The following is a 19,624-nucleotide window of genomic DNA, read 5'->3' on the forward strand; positions in this document are numbered from 1 at the left end:
CAATGTGATATAATTAAATGCATGTATGGTATGTAAATTCAATAAGTGCAGAGGAAGGAAAGAAAGAAAGAAAAGGAAAAAAAAATACAGGAGATAAATCTCTAAAATCTTTACCATAGCTAATGCCATGGTAAAGATAAGTATAGGTATAGCTATGGTAATAGCTTTAACCATAGCTAAGCATAATAACATGAATCAACATGAGATGAGGTGCTCACAAAAATAAATGTAGTCAATTACTTTAAACTTGAGATTAAATTTGGTTTGTCATAAAATTTAACAATAAGAAAGTAAGCAAAAAAATGTGCCCCATGTCTCATTTCCAGTAAAATTTCAACTGAACTCTTTTTTTATGAATGTCAAATTGATCTCTTATTATAGGAACATAATTTATTCTCATGCTCCTAAAAAAAGTTAGTAAGGTGGCAAAAAAAAAAAGAAAAAGACTTTTATAAGAAATATTTCAACTTAAAACTTGATTCCTTATTCAAACTTCTACAGTGAAGGCTCAGCAACACTAATGGTCTGATTAAATGAATTAAATATTCATAAATCTGTCACAGGAACAATAAAAAGACTTTATTGCATTTTTATCAAATGTATATAAAAAATAAACAGAGGAAACAATAACCCTTGGCTCTTGCAAAAAAAAGACTAGATACAGAACACGGTAGAGTACAGTGCACTGAATTAAAAAGCCAAGTGTTAGTTCTGAAGTTTACAGAATGGTATGCCTGTACTTTGTATACATATATACATATTTATATATACAACATATTATACAAGCTGTACAAAAGCATGCAATATATTATAGGCTTACTGTGTGTGATGTATGCTTTTTTTCTTTCCTCTTAGATTTCTTTTTATGTTTTCTGGAATAATGATCATCTGAAATAATAAAATATATGGGTTCATGGAATTTGGTAAAATTTTCATAATTATCAAAATAATCTTAAATCAATATTATTTAACACCTCTGCATTTGCCCCATAGCACTGATGTGCTATAGACTTTGTATTCTCTTGCTTGTTTGGACTAATATACATCTACAAATAGGTAGGAAATGAAGGGATGGACTGTTTAAAATTACTGCGAAATCAATTAAATGCAAGGATCAAAGAAATACATATATCAATAAATTATATATTATAACATAAAATATACATGTATTCTATAGTTTTCCAATGGTCAGAATTAAATGGAAGAATATTTCAAGATTTGCCAATTTCTGCACAAACGGAAGTTTTTGGAGCATATACAATACAACCTCATACAAAATCTAACAATAAATTGGAGAGATGATCCTTTGAAGTAACTGAGAAGAGAAATGAATAAATCATGGATAGATATCACGGATAGATACGCAAACTTTGTTTGCTCACACTTGGATAAAGGATTAAACTAAACTTATTATAGTCTAACCAAGTGAAAAATAAACTCTCAATACCTCAAATATTGATATGTATTCCTCTTTGCATTCCCCTTGAAAATGTTTTAGTATGGTTCTGTCACTGCTTGTTTTGTTTAACAGTCTTTCAAAGTAATTACTTCAGAGATCTAGAATATCCTTATCTTCAGTTTTTATGTCACCTTTATTATCTTTGATTCCTTTTACAGTACTCTTTCCTTCATTTCTGAACTTTTCGATAGCCTCCAGAACATTTTGCAACTTTCCTGATATTTATTTTCGGTATTCTTCCCATGGCTTTTGTTTAGCTACTTTTACACATAGCTTAGCTCTCTTGCATTTTTCTCGGTATTCTTTTAGGGCATGTGCTTTTATAGCACTGGCAAGTTATCAGGATGAACCCAATAAACCCCTGTCTTTGAGAAATCCCAAGAGCCAGAAGTCAAAGGGGAAAGATCAGGTGAATGGGGCAGCCATGGTGGGAAATACATGGCTTGATCACTCTGACTTCCATGAAATGTTCTCTAAGAACCTCCTGTATGGATCGACCAATTTGTAAAAGGAGCTCCATCCTGCATGAAAATGAATGAATCCATGCACAGGCACTCTCGGCAGTAACTGAGCAGGTCACAGGACTTGAATGGCAAATGTTCTCAAAGAAGAATGGTCTAATGATAAATGAAGCTGTAAACCCTCACCAGACAGTAACTTTGGTTGAATGCAAAGAATTTGTTGGATTGCCTGTAATTGTAATACTTACAATTGCCTGGCAATTGTAAGTATTCACAGCTTCATTCAGGTGAAAGTGAGCCTCATCTCCTACGGCCACACAGCATTCAACTCCACTTGAGCAAGGAATGTTAAAGTGAATGTCAATTGATTTCAGAGTCCTGTGTCAGGATTCAAACAAGAATCTTCCATAGAATTTTCAAGGCAGTTGCGTAAGGCACAGCCATGTATCTTGATACAATATGTGCACTTCAGGAATCAGTGTTGTTATTCATGATCTACTCCACAACGGCATTATCAGCTTCATTCACTTGTTGTGAACTGATTGGTTTGCCACCTCTGCTAGGTGTAACTCCCAACAATCCTGTTTCTTCAAAATAACTGATCATTAATTGCAGAGTAATGGAGATAATGGATCTGTATCATTTGTTCAGGCAATGAAATTTGCAGAGTGCTGCAACAACACTGCAATTGTTTAGGTAGTACAGTTTTGTGAGCAAATCACATTGGGACATGGTTGGTGCCATTACTGTGTGTGTGTGGGGGGGGGGTATTATCAACCAAACAAAGGGAAAAATCCCATGTCCATCTTTTTAAATACTCTTGGCACTTGCCAAGTTGCATGATATGCAAATTCCATGCATTTGGTGTTTACAGTGCCACTGGTGGTAAATTTTGGAACTACTTTTTTTTCAGATATCACTTCCTCATGATGCACAGTGTATTCCTGTCAAGTTTCACAGCATTTGGATCACTGGATGGTGCTCCACAAGGCCTTAAATGGGGATACTTTAATTTTGACACCCTGTAAATATAATTTGATTGGCATCTCTTTTGCATAAAGCTTTGCTTCGTTCATTTCAAAATGATAACCAGATTCATGGCGTTTCATCACCACTGTGATAATAATTAGATTGATTTAGTTTAAACCATGATGTAAGTTCTAAGGTAGGTTTAAGCGCATCTTTTATGATATCCTGTAGATTTCAGATTCTGTTAGTATATGGCTTGAAATAAATTCCCTGTGATTTCAGATTATGTATAGTATGTGCTTGAAATACGCCCCCCCCCCCAAATGATGTAGATATGGAATTTAATCTTATCGAATGGAGTTCCTTCAAAATTATCATGATAAAAACCACTTTATAGCAACAGATTTGTTATAAACATCATAATTAAGCAGAAGTCAAAGATCATGGAGAATGGTATTTCTTTGAAATAAGCTTAAAATATCTTGATACTGCTTATTATTGTAAAGCTCTGCACTAACAACATTTTTATAATCTTCTCATAAAATTTTTGTTCTTTTCTATATAGACATAGAGGAGACATTTGTTTTGCCACTTACCATTAACAAAGTCATGACTATGCTGAGTATAAGTTGTTAACTTTCAAAATGGAACCATTTGGGAAGGGGGGGGGGGGGGAAGCACAAAAGTAATGTTCAAGTCTAAGATAAAGATAATGCTGCACTTGTTACTTTGATACCAAAGAAATTATGACCAGACCAAAAAAAAAATCTAAGTGTTGCAGCAATTCTGAAACTGTGTTTAGCATTTGCAAGACCAAAATTGTTTTAATTGGGTATTGTATTATGAACTCTGTGTACCATCATGAGTATGCACACCTAATTTTCAACCAAGAAATATTTGGTTTAAAAAAATAAAAATCGCATAACACCTAACATGTTATGTGTTATGCGATTTTTTACTTTCAGGTGCAAACTTTGTTTGCTCACACTTGGATAAAGGATTAAACTAAACTTATTATAGTCTAACCAAGTGAAAAATAAACTCTCAACATCTTTCTCTGAATCTGGAGTAATTTAATAATAAGATTGCACACCCTTTGGCAACTCCTATAGGTTAGGATGACCTCTCATTGCTTCTGTGTTTGTATCTCCACTACTGGGCCTGGCTCCCACTGACGAGCCCTCAATAAAGGTCGCACTACCGGTATGGGTAGTGGCCCTTGCCTTAATGCATAGCATTACACATATCTGCAAGGAGATGTGCTTTGCATTATGGGAGATACTGAGATAGGAGTGATGAGAACTTGCTCCACCTTTGCAACGAGTTGCCTGGCGTTGCATTACCTTACCAGAGTCCTGAAGATACTTTCAGGTGCAAACTTTGTTTGCTCACACTTGGATAAAGGATTAAACTAAACTTGATGACATATGACTAGAAATGATTAAGTTTGGAGTAATAAAAGTTTTGGCTATACTGCATAATTCAGATATGTCTGAATTATGCAGTATAGCCAAAAGTATAGTCTGATCAGAAGTATATACTTCTGATCAGACCTTCTGAGGCCTGATCAGAGGGTTGAATTCAAGATGATTGGAGTAGAGTTCTCATAGTTACCATCTATAAAAAAAGAGAATAAAGCTGAATGTGAGAATTACAGAGGAATTTCTCTCCTAAGTGTTCCAAGTAAGATTTATGCAAGCATACTTTAAAAAGATTGTGGAAGTGAAACTTGGAGAAGAATAAACTGGGTCCAAGCTAAATAGAGGTTGTCAAGATCAGATTTTCACTTTATGACAAACAGTTGAGAAATCATGGGAATATGACAGGGATTTGTACTTGTAGAAGTTTTGTAGATCGGGAAAAGGCATATGACATGATATTCTGAGAAAAGCTTTTCAAATTACTACATTTATATGGGATAAATGGAACATTATACAGAGCAATATATAGTTCTGTATTCAAGTTGTAAGTCAGCAGTTAGAACTGAAGGAAATACAGGAAATGGTTTGATGTAAAATCAAACCATTTCCTGGAGTAAGACAAGGATGCATGTTATCTCTGTTCTTATTCATTGTCTTTATGGATCATATTATGAAGGCAAGTGGCACTGGGCCTGATATTAGAATTGGAGATGTCAAACTTAGCTCTTTGCTTTACCTAGCAGTATACAAGATAGCGCTGAAGCCAGTTTTAAGTTATGGATCTGAGAGTTGGGTTAGAAATAAAGCACATGATCAAAAACTAGAGATCACAGATATGAAGGTTTTTATAAAAATTAGGAGAGTGAACAGACAGCATCAATAACAGAATCATATTAAAAATGATGATATTAGAAAGGAACTTGACATTGTTAGCATTGAAGAATGTATAAGTACAGCAAATCTAAGGTAGTATGATCACTTAAACAGAATGAGGGAGGAAAGGTTAGCAAAACAGGTGTTTGATGCCAAGATGGCAGGAAAGAGACCAAGAGGAAGATCAAGGTCTAGGTTGATTAATTCATTTAGAAGTCTCTTAGAAGAATGAAATGTTAGACATGACAATGTTGGGGTGTTGACCACTAAGAGACTGATTCAGAGGAAAATTGTTGACAGGAGATTAATAATAATGTAGTGCTGTCATATTAGCCTGAACACCCTTTGAGGGTACATATCAGAATGATAATGATGCTTTTTTTTGCAGTTAGGCTACTTTTTCCTTGTAGCCACTTATAACCAATAAAAGAAACTATTTCTGGTCTTCATTGCTAGTTTGTAATTCATTGTATTTATCCATCAGAGCAATGCCTCTTTCCGCAATGTCACTGACAGCTTTGATCCATTGAATGGTCTTTTTTACTGATTGGAATGACTTGTCTTCATTCCATTCAGCAGCAGCTTTGTTGAGGAAATCAGTTTGAAGTTCAGTGATGAGAACTGCAGAGTATTTGAAGTCATGAAGTCTTCCAGTTGCATAGAAATGATTATGGATGGGTCTACTGTTGCAAGTGTAGCTCGTTTTGTTGGACTTCTTCAAACATTAACCAATTTTTGGCTTCATTTCAAAAGAAACTTTGTCATTGAAAATAGCAAATGCAATCAATTCCTCTGAAAGGCACCAGAGGTGCCCTAGGAATATCTGAAGTGTAGGCATTTGCAAGTACTTCATTGTATAGGTAAATGTCCTTCAGGAACTGCAAGTCATTCTTACAGGCAGGCACAGCAGATAGAGCTTGGAACTTTTAACATAGAGCCTAACACTGAATATGGAAATATTCTCAGTTAGACTCTATGAATCCAACATCATGAATTAAAATCCAAAATTCTCTTATTTCAACTGTAGATTGTCAACAAATTCATCCACTAATGGAAAAAAATTCCATCAAAGTACTAGGAACAGTGTGACACATTACTTTTCCTTACCAAAAATTACAACATAAAGCAAAAGCACGAATGCCACTCACACTATTCTGGTTCTGGATAAAATTTTACAATACACAATGACATAAGTGAATCTCAATATCCTCAGATATGCAGATGCATGCATGCACACAAAAATTCAAATATAAATTCAGAACAATTAAAATATAAAATCCCAATATCTAAGCCTGTTAAATCTTCAAATGCAAAGGAATAACAAAATAATGGAGCTTCACACAGCTCCGTTATTTGAAAAGCAAGCCAAAATACTTATAACTGTCTACTTTTCCTAACACATCACTCTCCAAACAGTATTTTATAGTTTAACTATTCAAGATTAAAATACAAATTACTAATCATCTTTCACTATGCAGATAGTCCCTACCTTATTGTCTTTACACAATAAAAATGCTAGTAGTAAAATTGCCATGTGTGTGTGTATTTTTGAAATACCACTGTAAATCTGATGAGATTCTAATCCTTATATTCTTTATATAGATTTATAATATGAATAGGATACTGTTCAACTCATACCAGATGTTGCTTGTTTGATCTTCCTACATCACCCTAAGAGTGTTTCCTTGTATAGTATGATGTAGACATTAATATTATGGAATTCTTCCGGACGTCACCTTTATCTCTTTATTTTCCAAAGGTTGGGATAAGACTGTTCTCTTATCCCAGCTAGAAAGGCATCTGAAAGTCTCTCTCTCCCTCTCTTTCATGCACTTGATCAAAATACTTGTTCTTCGACAAATCTGGCATTCAGCTTTGAATATCTAACCACTTTCCAATTTCCCAAGAGTCCTACTTCCTATATCAAATTGTGGTAGCTTAGCTGAAGCACAAGAAACAAACTGTATGACAAACAAAATGTATAACTGATGAACATGTAGACTTTTAACCAATAAAATCAATCATAATAATATAAAAAATAACTAGTTTCGCTACAGATATTTGTGGCTTCATCCAGGATAAGATAAAAATACAATAAAAGGCTAACATGACCTACATTGGTGTCCAAAACCTAAACCTAAGGACAAACACTATTTCTGAAGATTACAACTGCAAATTCAAATAAATCAGCTTGGGACAATTTGCATAACTGATGTTTCAAGTAGAAAGTAAGTACACATTCAAATTTTCAAATCACACACAAAGGGGTCACATGCCCTCAACAGGATAAAAGGCAAAATGCTGCGCTAAGCAAATTATGTTTGAAGGAAGCTCTTTTCATGAAGGATTAAAGATGCAAACTTGGATAAATTGCAGTGGCGAATTCTCCATGCTTGCTATGCAAGCTCATTAATCGAGAAAGAAGTAATATTTATTTGTTAATAAATCCATGCATTTATAAGAATTTCATTTAGGCTTTTATTTTTGTAGACAGAAGATGTCTTAAGCTTGCGTGGCAATAATTGAGCTTTGTGTTGTGTATCGAAGGCTGATGCTTGCTCATCTAGTCAAAGCTACCTTGGCTTGCTCAGTTGTAGGAGCTTCCAGGTCCTCGCAGCAGCAGCACTTGATTTCATGCATGCACATAGCCATTTCACGTCGTCTCACTCTGTTGCTTAAAACACAGGCCATACGCAGTCAACGTAGCTCTATCCAGTGAGCTTCTGCCAGCCTTTACAAGTGTGCGTGTTGCTTGGGAAAATTAAGTTACAACCAACTTTTTATGATGATATTATTGACCAGTTCATAAAGAAGAACTGGTAGGATTTGTATTCAAGTAGCTAAATTGAAAAGGATAGAATATCATTTGTAAAATAAATGTTGTATTTGTATGATTAAATGTACATAAATTTCTAAATATATAGTTTTAAATGGTCAGTAATTCATTATTCTGCTAATCAGACTTCAATCACGCCTCTCACTCCTTGAATGATAACAAGAGCAAGCGTGAATTTCAAGACCAGCATTCGCCCCCTGATAAATTGGATTGTCTCAAAAACATCATCTAGATGATTTCACACGGGGAAAAATTATTGGAAAGCTTGAAAAAAACTACAGAATTACTGATATTCCCAGAGAGTTTGGAATCTCACATAGGATTGTATCCAGGCTCTGAGCAGCATTTCAAACCAATGGAATGTGTTCCAGACATTTGCTAAGAGGTTGCCTTTGCTCTACCATGGAGAATGAAAACAGATTTTAGTTATAACAGCAAAACATAATTGACACACACGGCAGGTCAGCTCCATTCAAGCACAGATACGTGGATATCTCAACAAACTGTGGCAAGATGTCTATGACAAGTAGGCCTATATACTCGAAGGCCTGTAGTCTGCATCCCTTTATCCATAGTTCATCATAGATCAAGTTTCCAGCATTGTATCCATAAAAATTGGACATGACACCAATGTGCTAACATATGCTTTACAGATTAGAGTCGTTTTAGTCTTTCCTCTGATTCTAGATGGCATTTGATCTGGCATGAAAGTAGTACTGCTTACCATCATGAGAATATTCTTGAACAGGTTAGATACAGTGGTGCTGTGGTCATGGTGTGGAGAGGCATTATGCTTGATGGAAGCACTGAGCTATTAGTGCTGGAAAATGACTGGACTACAACTATGACTGGTGAACGATATTGCAATGAACTTATGTGTCATGTTCGATTGTTCTATGGTGCTATAGATGAAGAATTCATTTTTAAGGAAGACAACTGCCACACACAAGCATTGTATCCATAAAAATACTTCTGAACATATTAACTGAATGAAATGGCCAACATGTTTCCCAGATCTCAACCCCACAGAACATGTTTGGGACAATAGAAAGATGCACTGCAGATTGAAATTCCCCTTCAGAAAACAAACAGGGCCTTATCTTTGCTGTGAAGGAAGTGGGCCAGTTTACCTCAAGAATTTCTGAATCAATTGTCTAAGCATGGTACGATATTGTGATAACTACATCGCAGTTCAGGGTGGACATATTCCACACTGAAATGTCTTTCTGCATAGTTTTCTGTTAGCACTGTATTTGGACCTAGTTAAGGACCATAGGAAATTTGTATGTTCTATGTGTCTTCTCTGTTTTAACTTTTGCCAAAAGCATTGCAATTTAATTTGTACAAAATTTATGACACATTTTTGTGTAATATAATTTATTAGTATGCTGGCGATATTTATGTGCACATTTGGCTGTAGTCATGAAAATTTTTTCATATACAAGTAAAAACGAGCTCATTCTTATCCAAATTCGGATAAATCACTATTAAGAAATTCTGATTCGTGGGTTGAATCTGCTCTCAAATCAATTAGTTCTTCTTGGGATGACCATGGAAGATTACTAAATTGTAGAGAAGGAGCAAATGGTGTTCTTATCCAATCATATGCTTTATCTTCATTCAAATTAGGAAAATATTTTTCAAAAAACTATAGAATCTGTGAGGTGGTTAATTATTATTCTTTTATTTTCTGTTGATAGTAAAATATTATTTTCTTTAACATATTTATGAAGAGAAGTAAACATTTCCATTTTATTATCCTTAAAGCTTTTTAAACATGCAGAAAGTTACTTTGAAATGCTTGCAATTTAATGTTTAGTGTTAATATATTAGTGCTTTTTCCTTGCAGAGAAAGATTCAATTCATTAACTTTTTCGAAAAAGTTCGACAGATAAGAATGAAACACAACCAATTTTGATCACAAAATTGAGATGCTAACATGGGATTCTTATCAAGAAGAAAAATTCGTAGTTCATCTTTCAATATTAAAACTCGTTTTAGAACTTTTCCACAGGACAACCACCTTATTTCTGTGTGATATAAAAGAGTGTCGTAATTGGATACATCTCTTCGCATAAAACACAAAACAGTCTTGTATTAGTAGCATTACTTTTTATATAATTAACTACAGTAAAAACTTCTGATAATACTTTACTCGGTGATTCTTCCATTTGTCGAAATACTAAGTTTTCTCTATGGATAAGGCAATGAAAAAGTCTTGCATTCGGATAAACTTTTTTTACTTCTGCTACAAAACCTGAAATTCTCCCCGTCATGGCTGCGGCACCATCAGTGCAAATCCCGATGCACTTCTGCCAATCAAGTTCATATTCTTTAAAAAAATTTCACTTTTTCAAATATATCTTTTCCTTTGGTTGTACTGGAAAGATTTCTGCAAAACAGTAGATCTTCATGAATTTGAAAATTATACAGGTATCTAACAAAAACCATTAAATTAGCGTCCTTTGTATTATCCGTAGATTCATCAGCTGAATGGCAAATGCATTACTTTGTTTGATTTGTGAAATTAATGAAGACATGATATTATCGGCAATGCAATCTATTCTTCTTTTAATTGTGTTATTAGATAGGAATTTTTTTAAAGGTTCTGATATTTCGGAACCATAGATAGTTTCGCAAATTTTTATTGCTGCTGGTAAGACGATTACGATATCACCAATTGTATGAGGTTTCTTTGTTTTTGCAATTAACAAAGCAATTTTGAAAGATACTTTTACTAATTTGTCATTCAGTTTAGCATGCTTTGAAAAACATTTAGTTTGTCATTTTAATTCTTAAGCCTTTCTTTGAAAAAACTCAATTGTCTTACTCTTATATTCCCCATGAACAGTATCTAAATAGCGACAAAGTTTTCTGGGTCACATGCAATCATTTGATAACTGTTTATAGCAGATTACACACACAGGTTTGTTTGGATTATTATATGATGATACAAACTCATATTTCAAATAAGAAGGATCGTACTTTCGAATTTTTTCATGCAACATTTTTTGACTCTTACTGTTTGGTGCTGAAGACGACGTGGGCTCTTCTGGTAAAATATGAAATACTGTCCTTTTTTTTTTTTTGAGTTTGTTTATGCTTCTTCTTATTGCTCGCTGGATTTTTTTTTTTTATATCAGCCACTTATCCATCTCAGGGTTAAATTTTGAATGTAGAACAGATCAAATAATAGCACCACTTACCGATACTGGCACACCACAGACTAACAACATGAAATTAGTGAACATTACCTGAATAAGGGAATCCCCGGACCAGGAACATTTTTCTCTTTTGTGACTTTTTTCCCTTTACGGTAATTAAGCCTAACGCGAAACAGACAGCAAAGGCAGGTTATTAAAATGTGCATATGATTGGTGCAGTATTAACAAAAGATCGCGCAACCGAAAGATAAAAGCATAGCTGACAATTGCATTGAAATGCTAACTCTCTTCAACAGAATTTTATATGTGAAACTGCCATAACATTCACTATATATATATTTCTTAGTTTTAACACGTTTACAAATTTTAACACATTCGGTTGAATTTTATTGCTGCCTTGCGGAAATCGAACTCACACACATCTAATTAATAACAATAGTTTTTAGTTAGATACTGTGTTTGTCGGTGCAACATATGGTTTTGCTCGAGTCTATATATACAGCATAGTTTCTGTATGAGGGGACATGTGATTCATTAATTAGTGTCGTTTTTATCAGTTGTCTCTAATCAGTTGTCTCTAATTGCACTATTTGTTGAGAAATATATTAGCAGACTGCTCATACCTTATTCACTGACATAAAAGTACTTCTTTTATGTCAGTGAAATACTTGTTCTTCTTGCCTCAGCAGTATAGTGACTGTTGGGGAGGGAATGTTCTTTGCCGCTACAAGCAAGTTACTATCACCCCACATGAACTTGTTTAAGCTCTTTTTCATGTGTGAAGTATATGCGAAACCTTTATTGGTAACGGAAAACTAGCTCGGATGACAGTGATAATATAAATCAAGTTTTGATATGTATATAAAGTCGATATCAACAGTCGCCTGATTAAGAACGCGTGATGAAAGGGATGGGAAGATTTGGAGCTTCCCTGAAGTGCATTCAAAGTAAATACAATTAACCACTTCAAAATGAAACTTATATGAATAAGCATATATTTACTAATATTCATTAAGTGCCAAAATATGCAGGAAGCAAAGTTTGTGAACCAACACCAATGTGTGAATTTTTCCATTAAAATATAAAAAAAATAACAAATAATAAAAGTTAAATATGTTTCTTTTAAGATAAGAAAAACCTACTTAGTCTTAAAACATTTTAAATTTGTTTTCATTATTTCATGCCCCCCTCCCCTCAACAAAACCTATGGCCCCCAAGGGGGCTGCAGCCTACAGTTTGGGAAGCGCTGCTGTAGAGGATAAAGTGTAAAGGATATCCAATATTCTCTTCCACTTTTCTCCTAGTTGTGCAAAGAATATATAAACTTCCTTTCAAAAATGAGTCCCAAGAACTTGGCTTCTCTTGATACTGAAATAGTTTGTCCTGTCTTTAACTCTAGATCTTGGTGAAGTGTGCATTTTATATGCTTTTTTTTCTGAAAAACCTGAACCCGTTACTATGAGCTCCCAGAAAAGATATGATCAATATTGCTTGTGAAGTCCTTTCAATGATCCCATGTCACTCACAAGAATGACAGAAAATTGTGACGTCATTGCCTACTGTGTAAATTATACTCTTCTTTAAGCCTTTATCCAAGTATAAGCAAAGTTTGCATGTGAAATATATCTTTTTTTTTTTTTTTTTTTTTTTTTTTTTTTTTTTTTTTTTTATGTTGGGATAGGAGGTTGGTTGGTCAACTTATAGTACATTAGTACTGTATATGGGTGGTGGGTTGCGAAAGGAGAAACTTGTTCACGTTTGATTTGAACGCCTGTATGTTGTATTCCTTGGGAAATACGTCTGGGGGAAGACTGTTCCACAGTAGCAGGAATGAATGAGGAGGAAAAGAAACTTGTTCTGTGGGTTTCGAGGTGTACTGTTAAAGGGTGTTGGGCGGCAGCTGTACGTGTTCCAATGGGCTTAGTACAGGGTGGGGGAATTATTGATGCTGTTTCAGATGAGCATTTTCCATGGAAATATTTATAGAATATATATAGATTGCAGAGATCGAGCGTCTATATGAAAGTGGTGTGTGTGTGTGGGGGGGGTGAGTTGGTGAGGGATGGGTCATTTATTAGTCTAATTGCTCTCCTCTGTATTGAGTCAAGCATTTTTGAGGGAGCTTTTTGGAGCCCCACTCCAGATGTGTGAGCAGTATTCGAGAGCTGGGTGGATTTGTGACTTGTATAGCATTAACAGCTGTTCAGAGGTGAAGTAGCGTTTTGAGCAAAAGAGAAAACCTAGTTTTTTGGAAGCCGAGGATGCAATGGTTGTGATGTGTTTATGCCAGGAGAGGCTTGATGTCAAAGTAATTCCGAGAAGAGAAATTTCATCTTGTCTGAGAATTTGAGTGTTATCGAAAACAATGCTGGAGGAAAATGGTTCTTTTTTGTGAGAAATAAGACAGAACTTGGTTTTACTAGCATTGAAGTTGACAAGGTTATCTGAGCCCCATTGGCAGATGGATTAAAGTCAGTGGTGGTTGATGTTCTGTGGGTTGAGGTGACTTGTGTAGAGTAAGGTTTGTCAAATGAAAGGGAGGAATGTAATGTGCTGTAATCTGCAAAACTGTGTATTGGGTTAGAGGTTAACTGAAGTAGGTCATTGATATATAAAAGGAAGAGAGTCGGTGAGAGAACTGAACCTTGTGGGACCCCACCATTAGTTGGATGGTGAGAGGATAGGGAGCTGTCTACCATCACACATAGTGTGCATCCAGACAGGAAGCTGGTAATCCATCTGCAGAAGTCCCGAGGCAGTCCAAATGATGGGAGTTTGCTTAGTAAGCCTTTGTGCCAGACTCGGTCGAAGGCTTTGGAGATATCAAGTGCAACTACTTGGGATTCACCGAATTTCTCCATGGCGTTTGTCCAGTAATGGGTGATGAATGAGAGTAGATCTCCTATTGAACGGCTTTGACGGAATCCGTACTGGTGGTCGTTTAATAGCCAGGTACCTTCAAGACAGATGAGAGTTGATGCTTTTCTCCATTACTTTAGATAGGACTGAAGTGAGTGAGATAGGGTGGTGGTTAGATGGCAGTGATTTGTCACCTTTTTAGAAATGGGTTGAATATAGGCCAGTTTTCAGGTTTTGGGATATATACCAGTGACATAGGATAGGAGCCAGTTCAGATGCACAGACTTTCAGGATAATTGGAGGAATTCTGTCTGGGCCAGGAGATTTTTTTGTGTCTAACTTAGACAGCAGGTTTGTGATGTCTTTTTGGCAAAAAGATATAGGGAGCATTGTATGTTGGGCAGTTGGAATGACTGGAGGGCATTTGCCATTGTCAGTTATGTGTGCATTGGAGGCAAAGTGTGATGCCAGGAGATTAGCTTTTTCTATAGGTGATGTTGCAAATGAGCCATCTGGGTATAATAGAGGTGGGAATAGTGTAGGACAAAAGTTACGGCCAATTGCCTTGACAAGGGACCAAAAGGCATGGCTGCCATTTGGACAGGCTGCAAGCTTCCTGCTTTTTTCCCATTCAAAATCTGTTTTGGAAGTATTGATAGTTTCCTTGCATTTGTTTCGGGCTTCAGTGTAGGCACTGAATGAGGATGGGGTTCTTGATTTGAGCCAGTTGTGGTATGCCTGATTTTTCATTTGTACAGCCTTGCCACATTTTTTGGAGAACCAGAGTTTAGTTAGGGGATGGCAGGTCTGAGTAGTGTGGGGAATATATGCTTTCATGCCAGTGAGGATCGCTTTGGTGATGCGTTCGGTGCATATGTCTGGACTGGAAGACCAGAAACAATAGTCTAACCATGGGAATGAAGCATAGTAGTCTCGGAGACTGTCCTATTTGGCACTATTATAATGCCAAACTACTCTTGTGTGGAAGCAACTGTGTAGGCGTTGTTGCATGGGGGGCGGGGGAGAGATGAGCACTAAGTTGTGGTCAGAATTACCACCAGGGGGCTTGCTACATTCACTGCATATTTGCAGGGGTCATTAGTAAGGAAGAGATCTATGGTATTTGGGGAGTGGTTTGAGTTATCTGGTATTCTGGTCGGTTTTTGAACAATTTGCGTGAGGTCATTAGTGACTGCAAATGTTTCAGCATCTCTGCCTGCAGGATCTGTATGACTGGAAGAGGAAGGCCAATTGGTGTTATGGACGTCGAAATCACCCAGGAGGATGATTTCGCTGTTTGGGGAGCTGGAGAAAATCAACTTTTAAGGAGAGGCAATGAAAGAGCTCTAAGTGATTGGTGGTATTAGGAGAGCGATAGAGACAGCAGATGAATTTGACTGAGTGGGGGAGGGATATCCTCAGCCAAAGAAGGTCGAAGTCGGGCGATTCCAAGCTAGTTGTTCTCTGGCAGGGTATGTTAGAGTGGATATATGCACAGACACCACCCGTGCATCGAAAGGAGTTAAATAGTGTATAGTTAGAAAGGTTGAGATGAATAGTGCTGGGGGAGGTGAGATTTGAGTTTTGGTTAAAAAGAGTAGGTGGGGTTTGGTGGATTGCAGGTGGTAGTGGATGCTATTGAGGTTAGAGTTGAGGCCACAGATGTTGGTGAAATGGATATGCAAGGTTCTGTGAGGCATGGATTTGATCCCAAAGGTTCTGCATGTTTCCTATGCAGTGACTGCATGCTGGTGTTCTTGGTGGCTACTGGCGTCACTTGGTTTTTGTACTAGTTTGGATTGTTTGTAGTCTATTACCCAATTGTTGTCTCCATTTTGGCATTTTTCTTCTAGTTGTTTTCGGAGTTGGCGTCTTTGTTCTCTCTGGGCAAAGGTTAAATCAGGTCGATCATGTATGAGCAAATGGAGGCAAGTGTCCTTTAGCTTGTTATTTATCGCTGTTATAAATTTGGTTGTGTTTATTGGTGAGTGCAGGTCACTTTCATGAGACGTGGATACTTTGTTCCATCCTTTCTTTTGTTTATGGGCCCAATAAGATGGCATTTGACGATGTTTCTGGGATCGAAATTGCATTCTCCTGCAAGTTTGCCGATGTCTTCTTTTAGGGATTTACTGTTTTTCTGTCAGAAAGTTCAGGATAACAGCATTGAGTTTCCTATTTTCAGCCTTGAGCGACTCGTGTACTGATGATGTGATTAGTTCACGAAGTTCATTAGCAGGCACGGCGCTGATCGTCTCGAGCTTAGTTTCCAACTTTCCGATTTTGTAGGAGAAGATATCGATCACGATATTAAGCTGCTGCTCGAGGTTTGTGACTCTTTTGCCTAGGTTTAGTATCTGTTTTATGGAAGGGAGGCACATCGTACAGAAGTAGGGATGGTTTAGATCGGTGAAAAGCTTGTGTGCTGATTCATTTATTTTTGCACAAAAAATATGTATCCAGTTGCAGCAGAAATTGCACAATATACCTTTTTTTCCTTCTTTGACTTCGGTTTCACAGCTACGGCACTTCGCAATGTCATTCGGTTTGTTGGTGATCGGCAACACTATGCTGACGGGAGGTAGTCTTCCATTGTTGGCTTTTGTTGTGCCACCATCTTTATTTCGGATGGTAGGCATAGCGCTTTCACGTGGCTGTTTTTTTAGTTGTAAAATATAGCAGATTTAATGGACTATGGGTACTTACAAGTTGTACTGTAGTAGTCAGCTGCTTAGAACCTTCTCTTACTTTTCCGTTTGCTGCTTATTTTGTACAAAAAACACTTGCAGTTACTATAAAATGTGGGAACACAAATTTATCGTTAATTATTCACTGGCACCACCTACACATACCAGTCTGCTCTTTCTGTCTAATTTCCAAACTTCTAGATGTCTACCCTATGTAAGAAAGGCCACAAAAGAGCATGGAATATTATAAAATCCAGGATGTTTGTAGAAAGGGAATGCAATTAATATACTCAAAATGGGCTAAAGCCACTTTTATGTCATGATATTTAAGGAGACTAACAATCTTGAGAGAAAGTCTACCAATATAAGGGATGGAAACAGAAGTTTTGTAGATAATGAATTTCAAGATTTGGTAATAAACATGAAAATAACACATTATATTATTTTAATTTTTGTTTATTGTGCATGTATACATGTTCGCACATATATATTGTTATATTTTAGAAATAATTAAGTCATATAAATTAAGGTTCTTTCATTTTATAAGATTGTGTGTGTGTGTGAGAGAGAGAGAATGGATGTGCATGTATACCCCCCCCACGTCCATGAGTAAATATCAAGAAATGGTAACTGATTATGTAGGACAGAATAGTAGTTCAACATTGCCAATTATCAGCCTTCCACCAAAAATTTTCTTTCAACCTAATCTGTTCTTTCTTAGGCCTCCAATAAAGCTAGCTATTACATTTCAGTTTTCCAATGCACTCCTAAACATATTAATCTACCATTCTTGCATCAAATACCTGTTTTGAAAACCTTAACTTTCAAATTCTGTTTAAGTGATCATACTGATTTAGAGTAGCTCTGCTTAACATTTTTGAATGTTAGTGTTCATTTTCCTTTCTGATACCTTTGTTTTTGATATCATTCTGCCAGTGAGGCCATCTGTTTTGCTTCAGTTATTTTATGCAACTCACTGTCTTATTTCTAACCCTATTCTCATATCCATATGCTCAAACTAGTGGAAACTACTTTGAATATGACTCGTTTTCGGTATTTGGATTACTTTCCTTCTCTTCTTAAATATAAATTTGAATTTACCAGAATGGTTGAGCTAGCAATCAATATACCCACTTTCCAACTAATAGACTGAGGGTTTGAATCCCCACAGTGAGCATGGATTTTGAACACACACACACACACACACACACACACACACACACACACACACACACACACACACACACACACACACATTATCATTCATATTTACTCAGTAGATAATGTTATAAAAAATTAGTTTGAATGACTATATACCGAGAATGGAAAAGAAAAGGTTTAATGTTAAGATACTACTAGTTTCGTTGAATAAATCACCTTCTTCAGGTATCACAGCCAAAGAATTATATAAAATAACAGAGACATGATAAAATTACATCAACAGATCTAGTATAAAACACAATAGTACATTTTTAAAACAGGAATGCGTGCTTGAGTTCCAATTGAAGTTGACTACGTGTGCAAGCTGTCACGAGTGTGCCAATACTGGACAGTGGCAATGTGTGCATCAGAAAGATTGTAACTAAGGCTTTTTTAATATGGGATGAATCGAGCGATATTTCTCTAGATTTGATAATCTTTCTTTCGAGTTCATCATAACACACATGGATATTAGAGGTTTGCAGCCTTCATCTGAGTTGATAGAGAAGAGAACGTGGCTAGAGAGAGAGAGCGCTGGCTCTGGTCCTATTGTAGGATGTCTCTTTAGTGTTCTTCCATATGTAAAAGGATGGATTTAGCTGTCTGGCCGTAATATGGTTTGCCACATTCACACAAAATCTTGTAGACTCCTATATGCTGAATAGGAAGATGTTTCACTTTAGGTCTACTTAGTATGGAGCGTAGTTTTGGAAACGTAGTGAAGCAAGTTCTAATGTTGAATTTCTTAAGAATTTTTGCTAGTTTTGGGGAGGGGGAAACAGAGAGAGAGAGCTGATGTATGGCAATGATATAAAAGCTCTTGGGGTAGAAGAATCTTCAATAGCAGTTGAACGATGGAAAGAGAAAAATTTATCAATCTTTTTAAGAGAGAAACCATTGTTGGAAAAAGTCCTTTTTAGTAAATGGAGTTTTTTCAATTTCTGTTTCACTTGTTAGTAAAGATCTGGCTCGATATGCCAGGGTTGAAATAATACCAAATTTTTGTGGAGTATAGTGATGGGAAGAAGCATGAAGATATCTGTCTCTGTGTGTGGGTTTTCTAAAAATAAAGATTTTGATAGTTTCGGCACATCTCGTGAGTTTTAAGTCCAGAAAGGGGAGACAGTCATTGGATTCCAGTTTGTAGGTAAAATTGATTTTCTCATGAAACTTGTTGAGGTAGTCTAGAAAAAAAATTGAGGTTGTAAACACTGTGTTCCCAGATGAGGAATACATCATCTATATAACGATACCATATTTTGGGTTTAAGAGTAGAAGAATTAAACTCTTTACACTAAACTCTCCACTCAGACCAATCGCTGAAGGCATAAACTCCCCTACTTACAACCTATCTAAATATCTTGCATCCTTTTTAAAAAACCTATCTGGAACTTTCTTTTCTCATATAAAAAATTCAGCTGATTTTGTGTCCAAAATCAAAGACATCAAACTCAACAAATCAGATTTAATGGCAAGTTTCAATATAGTTTCACTCTTCGCGAATGTACCTAAACAAGAAGTCCTCCATCTTCTCCAGAACAAACTATCCAAGAAATTCTTTTCCTTACTTTCTCACTGTGTAAATTCAGGATACTTCATATACAAAAACAAAATTTACAAACAGAACTCAGGTTTGGCTATGGGCAGTCCACTCTCTCCGATTCTTGCTCACATATTTCTTAAGAATATTGAAGA

The 19,624-nt window shown here is 36.1% G+C and overlaps 1 protein-coding gene across 5 annotated transcripts in view; it reads right to left on the reverse strand.

The window, feature by feature from the left end:
- Prp40 (pre-mRNA processing factor 40) overlaps positions 1 to 19,624 on the reverse strand; it is a 406,566-nt gene that overhangs the window by 89,703 nt on the left and 297,239 nt on the right. For all 5 annotated transcript variants that reach the window (XR_016548451.1, XM_090394274.1, XM_090394270.1 and 2 more), the window contains exon 23: positions 821 to 888. Coding sequence is in view for 4 of the 5 variants with exons in the window: in XM_090394274.1 (XP_090250400.1) it covers positions 821 to 888 (68 nt within the window). In the remaining variant the exon portion in view is untranslated. The remainder of the gene's footprint in view (positions 1 to 820; positions 889 to 19,624) is intronic.

This window comes from Typopeltis vanoorti, chromosome 6 (genome assembly GCF_054136105.1).
Source record: "Typopeltis vanoorti isolate ZY-2024b chromosome 6, IOZ_Tvanoo_1.0, whole genome shotgun sequence".
Taxonomy (NCBI): Eukaryota; Metazoa; Arthropoda; class Arachnida; order Uropygi; family Thelyphonidae; genus Typopeltis; species Typopeltis vanoorti.